Source organism: Eptatretus burgeri, chromosome 9 (genome assembly GCF_056783735.1).
Source record: "Eptatretus burgeri isolate ZD-2024b chromosome 9, Ebu_testis_v1, whole genome shotgun sequence".
Lineage (NCBI taxonomy): Eukaryota > Metazoa > Chordata > Myxini > Myxiniformes > Myxinidae > Eptatretus > Eptatretus burgeri.
The window spans coordinates 93,022,001-93,040,857 of NC_140969.1; the positions used below are offsets into that span (position 1 = coordinate 93,022,001).

Below are 18,857 nucleotides of genomic sequence, written 5' to 3' on the forward strand. Positions count from 1 at the left end.
TTTGACTTCTATGCACTCCTGCACCGCTGAACTGAATTAGCTTAAAACTGCAACTTGTGCTCAGGGTTGAAGGGGTAGCTAAGGTAGTGAGACAAGGAATATAAGTGGAGAGGATGAAGGGATTGAGGGAAGTGAGTGATATCAGTGGATCTCGGCTTTTCATTTCCCAATACTGAAGTCTGCTTGTTAGTCCCTCACCAGTTTCACTGGGAGGGGATTACTGGTGGACCACGTGTGTCCTGCGGATACCTGGAGGGGGAGGGGGGGGTCAAATCATGGAGAGGGCAGAGAGTGCAAGACCAGAAATGAGGTGGAAAAAGACAGAGAGACCACCGACCTGTGAGTGATGGCGAAGAGATAGGCCCAAAGAATCAACTTCATCATGAGAGATTCCAATGATAATAAAGGCCTTTGTTTCCACAGCATCAAGTTTAGCAAGATGTGAGGCAGGGGAGCCAGCCCAGATTTGAGAGCAGTACTACATAGAGCTGCGGATGAAATCCTTGCAGGTGGATAGGAGCTCAGTTGTGCCAAGGAAGGACTTTGCCTGACGGATGGAGCCCAATTTTGAAATGTGACTTGCCCAAGAAAGATCACCTATGATGGTGAGACCCAAGATTTTGAGTGACTGAACCTCTTTGAGATGGTTGTTGAGAAAGTAGATGGAAGGGTTTGCAATACGGTCCTTTCGGAGAGAGATAGTGAGTGTGAGGGATTACTCAGGGTTGAAAGACATGTTCCAAGTGTTTGACAAGTTTGTGTTTTTGTCAAGGTTTAATGAGAGGAAAGAGGCTCCTGCCTGTCTGTCAGAAGGATGAGGGATGTCAGGGCAGAGTGTGGAGTCATCAACAAAGAGATAAATATTTTCCAGAGAGTCAGTGAGATCATTGATGAAGACGAGGAATAAGATGGGGCCGAGAACACTGCCTTTGTGTTCTCCAGCCTTGACAGGGAAAGAGATGAAAGGGTTCCGTTGAGAGCCATACATTGATGATGAGAGGGGAGGAAGTCAGTCATCCAAGAGTGGAGTTGGCCTTGGATTCCATAGGCAGAGTTGTTTGGAGAGTAACATAGGATGCCAGACTGTATCAAAAGCTCGAGATATGTCCAGAGAAATGGCCCTGATGTCATATCTGACATTGAGGGCCTCCACCATTGTTGGGAGAGTAGAAGCAGCATGTTCAAGGTGGACTGACCAGGTCTGAATCCGAATTGATGATCTGATATGAGGCTGTTGGAGAAAAGGAATGATATTTATATGTCAACTGTGATGATGGATTCCATGACCTTGTTGATGATTGGAAGGTAATTGGTCTGTAGATAATAGGATGTTTTTACAACTTTTTTATGTAATGCTGTGATGTTGGCTAATTTCCAAGCAGATGGAAGATGACCTATGGTAAAAGACAGGGTGAAAATGGCAGAAATAGGAAGTGCAAGAGCAGCAGAGCAAGTTTATAGGACCACGTGAGCTGATGCCGTCCGGTGCAGTTGCAGAATCGGAGTCAACGGTTGCCAGAATCTTCACCTTCTCAGGTGCAAAAGACACAGAGTTCACGAGCAGTTTTGGTGTGACTGGGAAGGGTGGGAACAGAGAGTGATGGGTTGGTGACACAAGATTTTGAAGCAAACACAGAACTGAGGCATTCGACCTTCTCACGAGTGGAGTCGGCTGTGGTTCCATTTGAAATGAGGGAAGGGATGGAAGGGAAGTATGCACCAGAGACGGACTTTGACAAGGCACCACTAGGGTTTGAAAGTTCATTCTTGAGATTGGACAGATGCTTGTTTTTTTTCTAGACACACACTTGTTGTGGGCTTTGTGGAATGATCTGAGGTTGCCTTCAGATGGATTTACCTTCCAGGAGTGGAATGCAAGTTGTTTTAAACTTTAAAGCAACAGCTTCACCACAGGATTCATAGTACCAAGAGCAGGATGATGGGTAAGATTACTGAAGATGAGTTGGGATAAATCTGTGCATTAACAGAGAGCAGGCTTCTGTGTAAGAATTTCCAGGCTGAATTAATATTAAGTTACAGAACAAGTTTGAGTTTCAGGACGTTTCGTCAATTTTTCAAACAGTTATGTCCTTTTTAGACTTAGAAAATATCACATCAGTAGGAGACATGTATTGGAAAGCAATTCTCACTCTTGCCTACTTCTGTAATTTCATGAATATTTCATTCAATTTTGTTTCCGCTCCACCAAATATTGTCACTCTCAACGACCCCCTAGTTTGCTGTGGTTGTTGCACTGGCCTTGAAGTTAAGGTCGATGTGACATGTACCAACCTATGGTATTGTTACAGCCATTGGGTCGGCCCAGTTGCCGGTTCCAAATCCCGATGCACTGCGTCAAAGCGGTCACGATGGCTGACTGATTATTGTCGTTCCGAGCTGGATCATAGGCCTTTTTGTCACAAAACAAAGGTCCAATGGAACCATGGAGTCAATCGATGCCTCACGCTGATCGGCGTCGTGCATCTCTTACACTAATTAGCGCCTGAGCAAAATTTCTGGACGTCAGCACAGTCTTGTCCTGGCACTATCTGCCAAACCCAATCCATCGTTTAACTGATGTGTACAACTCGCACTCAAATTCATCCAGAGATCAAGTGGTATTATCGGTGACTGAAACAATGGGGTGGGAATCCAAAAAGAAGTGATGATTTAACACACTACCCAGACACACACGCGCCCCCAGATCAACAAATTAATGGGATCCTCGAATAACTAAGCCTTAAGGCCTCCGACACTCCTCAGTAGAGAGACAAGAGTTAGAGTCAGACATGACAGTTGTACCTGAGCTGCATCCAGCAGGACACAGCGAGTCCCAAGTGGCAACATGGGGAGGCAAGAACAATTCCAGGCCGCGGACAGGAGCTGGCACAAAGGGGAGAGTGGGCATGACTTGCTGCATGGGGGCGTGGCTGGAGGCTATGCTGCAAGGCTTAGTTTCAGGAAAAACCCTCAATGCAGTTCACTTGCAGGCTCCGCAGTTACGCTTCATCATAGGTGTCTGCCACCAGCTATGCCCGACATGCCTTTTTAGAGCCATGGCCCGTACCGGCAGGCAACTGTGACACATTTAGCCCTTACCCACTCGGCCACTATTGGTCTGCAGCATGGTCCATGCGTGGAGCTAACCCTTTCCCAACCTTTCACTCGGTTCTCTGGCTCGCTTTTCTGTCGTGGCGGCTCTCTCGCCGGAACCCATCATCTCATGGCCTATCACACGGGGTTAAGGAAGACGGATCTTTCTATTCATAAAATGACGCATATTCTACATCACAATTAAATTACTTCACACTTGTTCTAATACATGCAATATGAGGAATAACTCTCACTATATTATGCGAAGTTACCCCCTATAAGGCATTCCCACAACAGTATGATTATTATTCCTCCATTTCTATTATGTATTTGGTTTTGAGGCAAAGAATCGCTCATTTTATGACTTGTAATATGCCGTTGCACTGGGAGCAGTGATATACGATACACATTTACACAGAGAATTGGCGTGCCTCCCCCACCCTGAACCCTGGGGGCTATGACATTAATTTTATCATCTAAATCATTCTTGCGCACACCCCGAGTATCACCAGTAGTGTTCAATTCATCCCAGAATACATACAAGTCAAACAAACAAACAAACGAAGGGACACTTCAAATTACCTCCGCCACCCAAGGTGGACTATGAGCAGGATATCTCAATAAGTTATGGACGGATTCGGACAAATCTTGAGTGTGTGACAATGACAAAACTGTTTGATTTTGGTGAATATCCGGATCTGTTTACGAGAATTTTTAAAGTGATTCTTCACCTTTGAGAGATTGAGCCAAAACTATATGTAGCATGATATTTCAAAAAGTTGCAGACGGGTTATGACCAAACTTGGTGGATGAGTTGGGTAGGTGACAAGAACAAGCCGATTAGATTGTTTCAGGTCTGGATCCAGTTCCGGCCTATCAGTGGAATACAAAACGTAAACTGTTCAGCCTAGCAGAGGTATGCACTCTACCGAGTGCCGTTCTAGTTATGATTCATAATGCTCATGGCATTTTCCATTATATAACAATACATTAAATCATGCACAACTTTACCTTGTGCATTACATGTACATTACTCAGCACGTCCATTTTGCTGATTAACATTGAATCGAGCTGTTATTCAAATACAGAAACTATCAATTTAACAGATTTCCCACGTGATCTACTGCATCTCTTAGCAAACACTGAAAATGTTTTCTAATGTTTTTTTTTTTAAACCGTTTTTATTGTATCGAATAAATTTTATTTGGTGTCGTTTTGTGACTTTAAAAAACGATTGTAAGCACACGTATTTGTAAGTATTAAAAACTTGTGATGCACACATACACACAGACGAAAGTAAACAATACAACTAACCCTAACAGCGAACCAAGGTGGGAAATTTGTGACATTTTGAGAGGCATTCTGCTGCTGAAAGGCTCGTTCTTTGTTGGTGGCTGTTTTGCTCGTTGCGTGATGAGATCTGGGAAAGTGGAACAAATGATTCCTCAAATATACATAACACGTTCTGCTTCCGCTCTATGTACGGTGACAGAACGCCTCGGTGTTGGCATGTTCACATTGGTAGTTTATTTCTGTCTTTTCCTCCCAGAGAAAGTACATAATGCTGCGATAAGTGTGCTTTGTGATGGCAGCAGTAAGTGATGTTGGTTCATTGAGCTTGTTTGTATATCAAAGGAGATGCACCCAGTCTCATCATTCTGCACTCATGATGGACAGTGAAATAAAATGGCAACACTCACATGGATAGGCTTTTGAGGCCTGTAACATGGATAAACACTACAAATACTACTCATTGATTGAATAACAAAGTGCATAGGAAGTGTGTGCTTGCTCAGACAAAAAAAGAAGTAATGTTTCACGAAATTAACATCCAGATCAGATCATAACATCCAGATCCCAGCTCTTGTCCGTAACCTGAAGATTGGCATTTATCTTTCACAACATTTGAGTAGTATTTTATTTTCGACATCATTGAGAGAATACACGATACAAATATGTCGGTGAAGTCGGTCCATCCATGTGGCTGGCGATTGAACCAGAAACGATGCTACCGTGAGTGTCATTGTCGAGTTAGCATTGATCAGAAACAAAGTTATGTTGTTTTAAGAGATGATTTGAGCCCAACTGTTAAATCGTTCACTTTTTTTTTCCTTGAAATTTGTTCCATTTATTTTACAACTCCTAAAATTGAAACAAAATGACAATTGCCAAATTGCCTACCTTTTCCTTTAGCTGTTTTTTTAATATTTTTTTCCCAATCAGTAACAATAGTAAATATTTTGTCCTTTTTGAAACAAGGCTTAAAAAGGCAGGATGAGCAGGATCAACTGTGAGCCGGATAGCCAACTTGATGCATAGGCATCTTTCTGTGCAGAATTCTTGGCATGCGTTGCTTTGAGGTTATCCTGATAAACTACAGGTGGATTAACCATCACGCTCCTCAAACTTGAAGTCGGGGAGCTTTTCAATACAAAGTTTTGCAATTTGGGCAACGTCACGATCGTCGCATGATGCACGGATGCCAGACTTGCCAAGTCCTCAAAACATGTGTCCGCGTTAACACCCACCCACCCCTCAGTGGTTGATGGAACACAAACTTCTCAGTGGATGAAAAACTACAATGTGACGTTCATGTATTTAGCATCTGCAAGCTGCCAGTGCAAGGATGCCCAGATGCACCATTGTCATGCTGATTGACTATTTTATAAGCAGGGCCAAAATGGTGCAATAGTGTTTTAAATTTGCCCATCCTTATCCCAGTCCATATCCATCTGAAGAGTTAATCTAGAAGTTGAGAACCTGCAACCTAACGGCGATCGTTGTAGGGAAGTCTCGGTTGGCATAAATACGATGGTTGATAATTAAACAATCTGTCACCCAGCTGGCATGGTGAAGCACTTTGCTGCATTAGTGATGAAGGCCTACAATTTGGGCCTCCGGTGTACATTTTATTGCTTAATTTAACTTTAATTAATGCACTAATTGAGGATTTGGAGAAATTTCATCACTTACTGTGATTCCTGTTTAACAACATTTCCGCTGTCGAAGATTTTTCTGACCATCAATGAAGTGTTCATATAAAGAAGTTTTTTATTTTTTATTTTAATTGATTCAGAATTATTATTTTTATTATTGTTTTTTTCTTTCTTTTTACCCATCCCCCCACTCCCACGAATACATTGGTGTGTGTCTGTTAGTTTCTACATACTGTACTTCTAAGCTCATGAAAACAAACAAAAAAAGCTTAACTCACTGGCCATTCATTTGTGGCTTTGATCTAAAATGCACGACAAACCATGACAGGAGTGGAATAAACTTACAATAAACAAAACTAAACTGAAGAAAGAGATGCGAGGAATTAAATATATATATATATATATATATATATATATATATATATATATATATATATATATATATATATATATATATATATATATATATATATATACTGTAATAGACTGACTTTCACCTTTTTGGAAGTGATGGCTGAGGCAATTGCTTGATTTCCATCGGCACGTCCGGCTGTTCGGTGAACGGTTAAAGACCCGTTTCGTTCTCCACTAACTGATGTGGACTCGGTTCCTCCTGGCAGCTCAGTCTCCACCAACCTGCGCTTCACAAGCTTGACGAGTATACCAAACGCCCTTCAACGTGGCTTTAGAAAGGGCTACGTCGTTGGCCGGTTTACGGCTTTTGTAGTCGGTTGTTGAAAGCTGGGCCTCCAAGTCCGATAGATTATATTGAGTACTAGGTTACAATTATGCCATTTTTAGAATCCCCTTGATCAATTATTTTATACTATTCATGTTTCATATTTCTTTCCTTTCATTTTTTTCCCCTCCTCTTGTTTTTAATGTACTTGTTTTCTTCTTCTTCTGTAGCCAATCGTCTTTATTTCAGACAGAACTAGGCCAGGGCAGATCCAGGTGAGCTCGGAATCAGAAGAGAGTGAAGAATCGGAAGACATCAAAAGACTAGAGGTTAATGCTTTTGAACTGCATGGATGGTAGACTGGCCCGGCGAAGCTTTGCTTACCTCTTTTTGGCTCAGAGATGATGCATGGGGTGCTTCTGCAATCCCTAAAATGTAATTGGCTTTCACAAGCAGGATGGGGGAGGTGATCACTTTGCATTTAGGAAAACAAGGTAAGCAGCTTTGCTTCTGGTGTCTGTTCTTGACAAAGCGACTGCTGTTTCTCAAGGGGACGTGCATTTGTAACGATGTGCAGATGTGTCGACAAAGTCTTTTTCTTCCAGACAAGTTCATTGTTCCTTGCACAGTAAATGCATGAAAAGCCATCTGTTCGTTAACTGAGCAATCAAGAGGAATTACCTATGGTTTTGCAATGCATTTGTTCCAGGTGATGGCAATGCATGAAGGAGCATTGAGGTGACACTCGCGCTGTGCTTTAATCAGTTTGAATTGTTATTATTATTATTATTATTTATTATTACTAGTTGTGCCTATCCGTCGCTTCACTGATGGATTTCATCAAAAGACAGCATGTTGTACTTCACAAACATATTACATATCTATCTGTGAATCTCAATGAGGATGTAAAATGAAGTGAAACACAAAAAGTGCTTCTATTATAATGCCTGTTGTTGTTGGTGATTGTGGTTGTTTGAGGCTCCTTCCGTGTACTTTTATACATTTTATTGCTTCAAAAGGTATTACAATACGGTGTATAATTACTTGTGCTCCTTGCACGTCCTTCTGAAGGGTTCCTGCTGTTGTGGAATAATAAACATTTCCGTTGGAATCGCTGCTTTAAGCTCCCATTCCCGCTTCTTCTTCTGCAATCCTGGAAAGAGGGGCTTTTTAAACGGGTATCTTTATGATGAAACGGTCACAAATTTTTGTTCCAAATAAATTGATGATTACATTTCCAACGGCATCCTATCCATTTTTAGCTCGCCTGTTCAAAGAACAGAGAGCTATAGCGATACCCCCGGCGTGAGCGTGAAAATGTTAAAGTTTTTGGAGCAAGTTATTTTTTACATATATATATATATATATATATATATATATATATATATATATATATATATGTATGATATATATGTATGATATACATATATCGGGGCGTATAAAATCAATCGCAAACCTTTACGCCCCGATATATGTATATCGGGGCATATTATGTGATTCCGTCCGTCCGTGTCCTCACTCTAACTCCCAAAGTTTTCAACTTTAACGTTTCATATTTGGTACATAGGTACAAACTGTGGAGACGGTGTGTCGCGACATACGTTCGTCATCTAAAGTGGTTGCCATGGCAACCAGGGTGCTGTTTTCCATGTAGTAGCACAATTCTGTATATACCTTCTTGTTCAGGCGTATATTGTGCTCACTTGTGCTCTTGTTACTGATTATAATATACAAATACATATATTGCTTTAAAATTATTTGGATCAGACTTCACTGCAATGCTTTATAAAAAAATATATTAATTATTATACGAGTCTTTTAAAAACGATAAATGTATAAACAGGTGAGCATTGGGTGGCTTTGACACCAACTCTCTGGTTATTACTCCATGACAGCAGGAACCCTTTAAAATGAAGCATGATGGACAGAGACACACAGACGGATGGATGGACACTTATAGTTCCTTTACTAATATTATTGTTGTTATTATCATTATAGTCGGTTTTTATTGCTCTTTTATTGCTATATATTATATATAGTAGGTTTTTATTGCTCTCACTGTAACAGGACTTTATACAGAGAAATGCAGTCAGTAATTCAGACAGCTGAGCATATGTAAGAAACTCGAATGGATATGAATCCGTACTTCATATCCTTCCTATATCGGGTTACACTGACAGGGTCAATGTAAAGATGAACTATTTGGCCCAAATTCCAGACAACTTCACCCACAAGGATGAGTTGCCACCTCGTGATTACTGCACATAGTATCAACAAAATAATTGACATTTACTCTTGTCATCTTACCGATGTGGCGCGTACACCTGGAAACTTACACAGGTGACCTTTCAATGGGCTGTAGGTGAAACTCATTAAAAGCAAAATGGAAAATCAATCGCAAACCTTTAATTGTCAAAATGTACCTCCCACCTGATACTCTCATCAAGTTACCATTGTTTGCCATTTAATTGTGGTCTGCATGTTGGGCTGACAGGATAGCCGAGGTAGTGCACTTGCCTTTCAGTGATGTAGTCGAGGTTATATTCCCGATCCAACTTATAACTCTCACCCTGGTGCTTTACAGGTGGACTGAATTGTATCAAAGATCATGTCATGCTTCAGAGGGCACGTTGAGCTGGTTTTCCCTCTGGTAGCATTCTCTTCTTGATGTTGAAGATGTGCCTATAACCTTTGAAAACAAATTGACCAACCCTTAAGGAAATACTCTATCCCCACCCTAAACTACAAGAGGATGTGGGTTGCATCAGTGACAGAGCCATTCTCTCCCCCCCCCCCCCCCCAGAAATAATACAACCAGCAGCCAGGCACTGCATATGCATGCATGAATGAATCTCCATGTTAATGTTACTGTTCAGTAATTAGTAAACTACCTGGATTCCTTGCATTGCAGCATCCCAAGGTCGACGATCAAGATGGCGCAGAAGAAAACAAAGAGGATCGCCAGTTTCGTCTGATATTCAAACAAATCTCTGGAGATGTGAGACACACGAATTGTTCACATTGGTATCCATATCTATGTTATAAAAGGAGCTGTGTTTGTCTATCCTGTTATAACTTGAGAACGGATTAACGGATTTCAACAAATCCAACGACGGTGGATTCAAGGAACTCCCAGGAAGCTTTGTAATGATATATATTTTATTAAAATTGTTTATTTATTTAGTTATTTTATGGGAACATGGACACGACACATATGGCTAAACTGCAAACGCCAACTCGCGATGCTGGTTCTTCCCGCACTCCCAGGAATCCTTTTTCTTCTTGCCCTATGGATTAGCCATCGCAGCAAAGATTGGTATTTCCGTCAGCGAAGTGTTTTTTTTAAATTCTAGTCATTTTAATAAGCCAATCAACATTTGTTGGACACCTCACAAATGTGTGGTGAAAAAAAATAATTGCACATAGGAACATCTAATCAACATGGATTCCACTTTTTAACTTTTGGGACACTATGGGAAGCTTTCTCGTTTAAATGAATGGGCCAAGGATTGAGGACTTCTTTTTTTTATTTTACATATTGTGTCTCTCCTATAAGAGCTGGAAGGCTGGCCTAGGTCCTAGAGGTACGCACACTCACCTCTAAGGCTGTTTCGCCTGGGTTGCATGAAATCCGACCCACGTATAAACTGTCATCCCAGTGTTTCACAGGCAGGATGATTCGTGTGTGTGTGTGTGTGTGTGTGTGTGTGTGTGTGTGTGTGTGTGTGTGTGTGTGTGTGTGTGTGTGTGTGTGTGTGTGTGTGTGTGTGTGTGTGTGTGTGTGTGTGTGTGTGTGTGTGTGTGTGTGTGCGCTGTCCCTTGGATGGACGTTAAACTGGTGTCCTGTCTGCCGACATTAGTTGGTTGGCGTTAAAAATCCGATGGTGGCCTTCACGAAGAGAAGGCGAGTTATCGCCGACACCATGAACAAATTCCTGCCCTATCTACTCAGTCGAGCATCATGCCTGGCCAGCTGCTTCCTGAAAGACTTGGGCCAAAGACTTCCCCCAGCCAACCCCACAAGAATGTGGGACTAATTGTCACGGTTAAAGACGAAGAAGGGTGTCTCCTGGAAATTACCTGTTTAACCACCCCTTCCTTGGCGTCTTCTTTTTTTTTGCTTTTAGTGTTGGTCACCAGTACAGAAAACAGTTTTTCTGCTGAAATTGCATTTTGTCTTGAGAGTCTATTGTCATAGTATATGTATCTAAAACATGTACTGGTTTTTGAGCCCCTCTCTTATCATATCCCCAGGACATTCTCATTCCCTCCCTTAACTCTCATCTCCTTTTCATTTTCTTCTCACTCCTCTCCAACTCCCCTGCATTTACTTTATCTTCTTTATCTCCCTGCCTTCACTTGCTTTCTTCAATTTTTTTGACTCCGCCGCCTTAGTCGCCCGAGTCATTATGTTTTCAGGTTGTCTGTCCGTCTGTCCGTCCGTCCGTGATAGGTTTTCATTACTGCGATAACTTAAGAACAGCTGAAGGGATCTAAGTCAAACTTGGTACAAGTATGTGAAATGATGTAAAGATAAACTGATGAGATTTCGAGGTCAAAATGTCAAAGGACATGTCAGGTGAAAATATGATATTTGAGAACAGCTGGAGAGATTTAAATCAAACTTGGTACAAGTATGTGTAATAATGTTGGCGGAGGAATGTTTTTTTTCTAAATTTACCCTCCTGCCATTCCTGTTTCTGTGTAAGTAATGTGTAAATGATCCTCAATCTTTACCTTTCTAAAATAAAAATATATATATATATCATTTAACCTTTGCTCAGAAAATCGCTGAACTTGTAAAAAGGAGTAAATTAATTCCTTTCTTTCTGCCTTTGACCATTTTCAAGTCAACAAAGCTCTCGGTGTCGTTCTCACTTTACAATACAAAGATAAGGTTAGGAGTTGAACCGAGAAACAGGCAGTTCAGAACAAGCCTGTATGTGTATGTGACCGCAAATAAACAATGCCAAAGGAATTAAGGGAATGGAAATTGTAACAAATAATCTCTGAAATAAACAGAATGGTTACAGATTGGTTGAGACCTTGCTCAACTTTGAACGAGCTGTTTCTGGGTTCAACCCCTAATTGAGCCAAGTTCGTACAAAATGCCATTCTTAAATGTTGTTAAAGGGGATTGGGGTTTGGTGTGATGAGAGAGGGCTGCATTAAGGAGCATCTTGATTTTTTTTTCAGCTGTCCTTTCTGCAATCGTGTGCGGACTGATACTTTGGCCTTACCTATCCCGATGGTTGAATGAGATTTGCACATTAGATAAAGCATAGTATTTTGTAAAAGTGATTTTGACATTGAATGAGTTGCATAATAATGTTATTTAATTGACTAAGACAATTAAATAGACTAGCAGATACCCGTCTACGATGGGTATGGGGGACAGGACGGATCACAATACTCGGTTACGGTAGTTTCTTTTGATGTTTTGTGCCGTATTCAACAGCTCAGTTCATATTGGTGGCGTGTCTGGGTGCCCATGGTAGTGTTTGAGACTAGTCGCTTTAGATTGTTGGCCTTGACACATAGTGCCGGATGAGTACCACGAACGATTTGACATATTCATAGTTTCTATATTACTTCCATCAACATATTAACAACATGGCAGAATAAATGTCATAAATGCTGATTGAACAAACGTCCTGAACTGATGGACTCAGTTAAGTAAAGCACATCGTCTGGGACCCGGCCGTCGGTTTGCCGCCGAACGCTGCTGATTGTGACGTCATCGATTCTCTCTGAAAATTCCATCTATATTCGATTTTTTGAATCTGCTATCACCTGTGTAAATACATGGAACACAATGTGAAGATTTCGGAAGTATAAACAGAATATGTTCGGATAAAAGTGTGTTAGAAGTTCCAGGTTTATGCCCATTATATTATGACAAAAGTGGACATGATGGAGGTGTAATGGGCCAAATGACCTTTTCTTGTGTGCTCGTTTTCCTTGTATAAAACCTCTCTCTACTTGTACCTGTTTTATCTTCCTCTGTTATTTTTTTTTTCAATACTGTATCTTTCTTTCCACTTCACTGATCATGCAGGACATGCAGGTAAATGCCGCTGAGTTGCAGACTATCTTAAACAAAGCTTTCAGCAAATGTGAGTAACAAGGTTTAATGCCCCTGAAGAATTTTTGTCCAAAAAAATTTCCATCCATATGAGAAACAGAAAAAGCTATTGAAGAGTCCCCTATTTTAATTATATTTCCATTGTATTCTGATAAGTTGGTGTACCGTGTTATTCAACTGTTTTCCCTTGTTGCAGACCCTGAACTGAAGACCAAGGGATTGGCTTTTGACAGTTGTCGCAGTATGGTAGCGCTAATGGATGTATCCTTTTTTAATTTAGCTTTTATTTTTCCAACTGCTACATTCTTTTCACTTCATGTAAAGAACTGCTATTTTTAGTGAAACAATTTCACCAGTCACGTGTGAAAAGACAAATGTTTGATTTTGGACAATTCGAATCAGGGAAATGAGAGCTCTTCTTTAAAGAAATAAAAAGCACAATGGGGAAGGTTCTTGGAAGAGCCGAGCAACAGAGGTTCGAGGTCACAAGACTGACAGAAGGGATAAGGAGGACGAGAACAGTCGGCTACACCGGAGTACGTGCAATAGAGTCGCAGGCAGAGAAAAGGGGGCAAGGTGTTAGCAAGTGAAGAAAAGGTCAGAGGTAGGTATTGGAAAGAAAGCAAGAAAAAGAGCAATCTGAGATTGCAGACCCTCACCAGGACTTGTTTTGTGTGGTGTTTGTGTAGTTTGTGCAGTGTATTTTGTGTGGTATTTGTGTACTGGTGTGTTATGTAATTAATAAGAGACATAATTAGAATTGCCACTTTACAACTGCTGGCAGTGATGACCGGGTACCAAGACATCCCGCTTTGAAGCAACCCCGCTTTGATCGGGTACCTGACCCTGACCCATGACGTTTTTCATTATTATTCAATTGAATTTAGAATGGGATTAAAATAATTTCAACTCAGATCAAATGGAAGACCAAATAAGTACAGTCCTCCATTGGAGTCATCAGAAGGAACCCAAACAAGCAAAAAGCAAAGATGAAGCAAAAAGATTAGGCAAAAAGGAAATATTTAAACTTTTATACATTTGTCTCAATGATGTCCATCATTAGCAGAACAAAGACTTGAGGAAACATCAGTGGACCTCAACACAAATTATGACATTAGCAGAAAAGGGAAAAAATTATCATGGTAAATAGGATTATAAAACCTGGGGTCCAAAATTCATGAGCCATGGACTTAAATGGAAATACTAATGGGCATCACTGAAAGTAACAATATCCCCCTTCCACCATGCGGTGGGGGATAAAAACCGTTTTTTTTAAATTGATTAATTTTTTTCTCAATATTTAAAGTTCATGGAATATCCTTTTTTCTGGTTTAATTTTTTTGAGGTGGCTGGGTGAGGAAGGGAGAGGGGTTGAGAAGATGGTACTGGGATTTGTTTGAAAGCTATCATAAAACCACCATGATGATAACTCTATTTTCACTCCCCTATAAGCAAATGTACTTTGACTGATCATTCCAGACAGATGCCTCAGGCAAGCTGACGCTGCCAGAGTTCAAATACCTGTGGAACAAGCTCAAATGCTGGAAGGTACTGCACTTATACCTCAAAAGGATTGTCTTCATAATGGTTACTACCTTGCTAAGAGAAGGGAAAACTCACCAGTTTAAATGCAATTATTGAAACATTGGCTTAGTTTAAATAATTATCTCTCATCATGGAGTAAGGTAGTATTCCATATCGCGGTGTGGTGGAAAACTCGAAACCTTACTCAAGTAACTCCAGTCACAATACAGGTTGAATCATTTATTTAATACATGATCATGGAGAAAGACAATCAATGCAATGTGATTGCTTACTGGCTTGATGTTCCAAACACAGTTTCTTATATTGGGAAGAGAAATGGGGAGGGTGATCCACTCACATGTCAGTGAATTGACGAAAAACATTCTGCTAAGACACAAACAAAGTTTTCAAGGATGTGGTCATGACTCTGCTTCAAATGCAAATTCCTTTGGTACGTCCTCGAGCACTTTCAAGCTTTCTCAGATATTTGCATTCCTCTGCTGAAAAATATTTGTTTCAGCATGATCAATACAGAAACACCAAATGCTTTGCGATAGCCATGTGATCCACAGAGCTTTCTATCTCCTGATATGTCCATGCTCACATTTCACAAGGTGAGATTAATTATTTTACTTCCACAGCGGGATAATTGATACGGGGAAAAAATGGCCACCCATTCAAATGTGTACACAATGATATGCTCATGAACTCGGATAGAGTGAACTCATAAGCATATAAAAGCCATAACTTTTATTCTCGAGCGCTTTCTGCACTACCAAGATTTAAAAAGACGCCAGAATACATTGCTAAAGTACCACAATGACAGATCGCTCAATCACCAATTTGTACTTCTTCCCCTCTAAAAATGATGTTAAAGTGTAGCCTGACCTATCTCAATAACTGCTTAAACCATGATGGTATTTCCAACGCAAGGGAGTTACTTTGTCTCTGGGCTTGTGCACACAACCCAAAATTTAAAAAAATAATTAAACATTAAGCGTTTTATGACAAGAAGATATCAAACGCAAATGTGGGCTCAACCAAACCAGGCCAGGGTCGCGAGGGGGGGGGGTGGACAGTGGACAGAACCATTCCGAAAGCAATACATAACCAGACCATCACCCAAATCAACAGAGACAAATATTAAAACAATTTAATAACATAGATGGATTTAATCCATACCAAAATAACAAAATATATAAAACATAAAGCATTTTATTACTTGAAAGAAATTGCACGTGAAAAATTAAGTTAAAAAGTATATAAAACACGAGAAAGCAAAAGCCACCACAACTTTTTGGGGGATATGTATAAAATTTGGCAGTGTGAGGAGCAAAGATGGGTTGATTGTTAATGTGATGTTCATCACAGCCTTTTTAGATGCTGAATACTGAATAATTAATATACAACAACACACAACAAGGAAGATCAAAATAGAGATCCAAAATGTAAAGCCTATCTGCATTCAAAATGTATAGCCTTTTATATTCAGTCGTCGTTGTCTTCTTCCTCCGCTTCTTCTTCATTATATAATCTTCTTCATATCTTCTTGTTCTATATATATATATATATATATATATATATATATATATATATATATATATATATATATATATATATATATATATATATATATATATATATATATATATATCATTTTATGAAGAAAAAAAAATTGAACGTCATTTAGTTTCACAGGCAGAGCGGTCCCCCCCCCCCTCCCTATGTCATTTGGGTTTTATAAGTTTATCATCTGCTGTGTGGTTTGCAGTGCCATGGGGATTGCATAACAAGCCAAGTTATGTATGCACTTTGAGTGGTGATAAAGCAGCAAACATGGTGTGTTTACTTGACTTTATATTCCACTAGTAGTGGTACCCAGCGTTTCCGGGCATCGTCGAGTCCCTCTTCCCACCCCACCCCTTCCTCTGCCTCTGGCTCTTCCCATCCCACCCCCTGAGGGAGAAATTTAATGATATGGCTGAAAGAAGTGATGCTGTAGATGCTTATCCTCATCGCCATGTAATGATTCTGGGATTTGTTCAGTTACCAAGTTTCTTGTAGAGCGCATGCCAAGTGGCTTAGGCACCCAAGGAAGCACTCCAATCAAAACTGTTGACAAGGAACGGCTGGCTTGGCAAGCACTAGCTAGCTGCTTGATAATAATTGAACACACCACTGGACATCTCAACAAAATACAGTAAATACAAAAGGACTGTTTTTTTTAATTAAATATTTCAAATATTAATCATGACGACGATGATCCTTGTAATGAAAAGGTACCTTGTTCAGTTTTAAAACGTACATAAACTCAGAGGTGGTGTGTGTGTGTGTGTGTGTGTGTGTGTGTGTGTATGTGTGTGTGTATGTGTGTGTGTGTGTGTGTGTGTGTGTGTGTGTGTGTGTGTGTGTGTGTGTGTGTGTGTGTGTGTGTGTGTGTGTGTGTGTGTGTGTGCGTGCAAGTGGACGTATACATTTCATACAACTTTAAAGTGTGCATGTACATAAATATATCTCGGGAATTTCCCCGGCTTCCCGACTAATGAATTATGGACAGGTATTTCATGACCAAGCCAATTTTAATGTTTATTTACTTTACAAAATAGTACATATCCATCAGTTTGTGCATAACCTTGAAAAGTAGGGCGAAAACCAAAAACATTTTAAAAATAAAATATCACGATTTTCTTTCCTCTACATTTGAGAATTAACGAACTTTCATTGGGCGGTGTTTATTAGACCACTGCCACAATCGCTGCGGACAAAACATGCATTACCTCGTTTGAGTTGTTATCAAAAATGTACCTTTGTTTCCTCAAAACGGTATCTTCATTTAATGACAGAACATGCATTGTTCAGTTTTTAAATGTATATCAGAGGCCTATAAACAATCTGAGCTATGTGGAAAGCAAAAAAGATGGCGGTGATTTCTGGATGGCTGGAGGGAAGGGAGTAGGAAGGCATGGCCTGTAGAATTGGTGGTGCTTATGACCCACCCACAGACCCACACATCTACCTACAGACTCACACATCTACCCACTGCCCCACAATCCACTCACTGCCCCACAATCCACTCACAGACCCACAATCCACCCACATACCCACAGTCCACACATCCACCCACAGACGCACAATCCACCCACACTCACACATCCACCCACAGACTCACACATCCACCCACAGACTCACACATCCACCCACAGACTCACACATCCACCCACAGACCCACAATCCACCTACAGACTCACACATCCACCCACAGACACAAACTCAGCTTTATATATTCGATGTATTAGACACAAATGTTGATCTGAACTGCAATACCATGGAATATGATAGTATCACAGCACACAGCAGTCTCAGGGAATACTGTAGTGTCACGGAGTATGGTAGTATCATGGAGTATTACCATACTCCATATTATCCACAACAAAATATATAAAACATTAAGCATTTTATTACTTACAAAAAAAAAAAACATCAAAAAAGTAAAAACACAGAGGGATGAAATCTCAAAAAAACAACAAAACAAGGTCGGAATGACACCACATTATGATGACACAATATAACACCACTATCCTCTTATGGAATACCATCATGGCATCTTTTGACATTTTACTTTTGCTGTGTAATTGTGAAGGATGAAGAAAAAGAACAAAGAAGAATAACCACAAAGAATGATACCATATTACGATGCCACGATATGACACTACAATGTTCATATAGTTTAGCATCACGATATCTTTTGACATTTTGCATTTGTTTTGGGATTATGATGGAACAACGTCAAAAGATATCCTGATGCTAATCCTTTCGAGGATTGTGGAGTCGTATTGTATTATCGTAATATGGTGTCAATCCTACCTTGTTTGGTTGTTTTTTTTTGAGATTCGATCCCTCTGTTTTTACATTTTTGTTAATGTTTTTTTCTTCTTGTGATATATATGAGCAGGAACTCCCACCTATATCTTTCTTGGCTCACCTTTGCTGGACAATGTGCTGCGGAACGTTCTTGGAAATGCACTATATACATATATAATATGACATGCGTATGTATATTCTAGTGTTGTATTTTTAATTTTCTGAATTTTGTTTTTCACATGGAAGTTGTGGGTTACGATGTGTAAATAAAGGTGTAAAAAGTCTGATTTAATGTAACTTAATTCCAGGCTATAAGGCAACAAAAGGTAAAAGTTTTGAAAGGGGGTGTAGACTTACTATAGGCATTATATATATATATATATATATATATATATATATATATATATATATATATATATATATATATATATATATATATATATATATATATATATTGTTGCGGGCTGGAGACTGGTGGTGGGGGAAGTTACGTCGTCTCCCACCAGACTCCCGGAATTGTAGGCCGTCGCTCACGGATAACTCCGTGAGGCGGCGGGTCGCTTAACCGACCGTGGACGCCAATACCTCCACCGGGTAGCGTTGGGTCTTTTTGTCTCAAACTAATTTACCTAATTAACCACACGGTGTCGTCTACCGGGGAACCACGCCCTCGGCACGT

At 40.1% G+C, this 18,857-nt stretch overlaps 1 protein-coding gene across 2 annotated transcripts in view; it reads left to right on the forward strand.

Annotated features, from left to right (window-relative positions):
- Window positions 1-18,857, forward strand: part of CAPN3 (calpain 3) — a 101,092-nt gene that overhangs the window by 52,185 nt on the left and 30,050 nt on the right. The window contains exons 15-19 of one of the 2 annotated variants that reach the window (XM_085896132.1): window positions 6,939-7,037; window positions 9,620-9,706; window positions 12,767-12,824; window positions 12,990-13,054; window positions 14,273-14,341. In XM_085896132.1, coding sequence (XP_085752258.1) covers window positions 6,939-7,037; window positions 9,620-9,706; window positions 12,767-12,824; window positions 12,990-13,054; window positions 14,273-14,341 — 378 coding nt within the window. The remainder of the gene's footprint in view (window positions 1-6,938; window positions 7,038-9,619; window positions 9,707-12,766; window positions 12,825-12,989; window positions 13,055-14,272; window positions 14,342-18,857) is intronic. The other variant, XM_085896133.1, reaches the window with a different exon arrangement.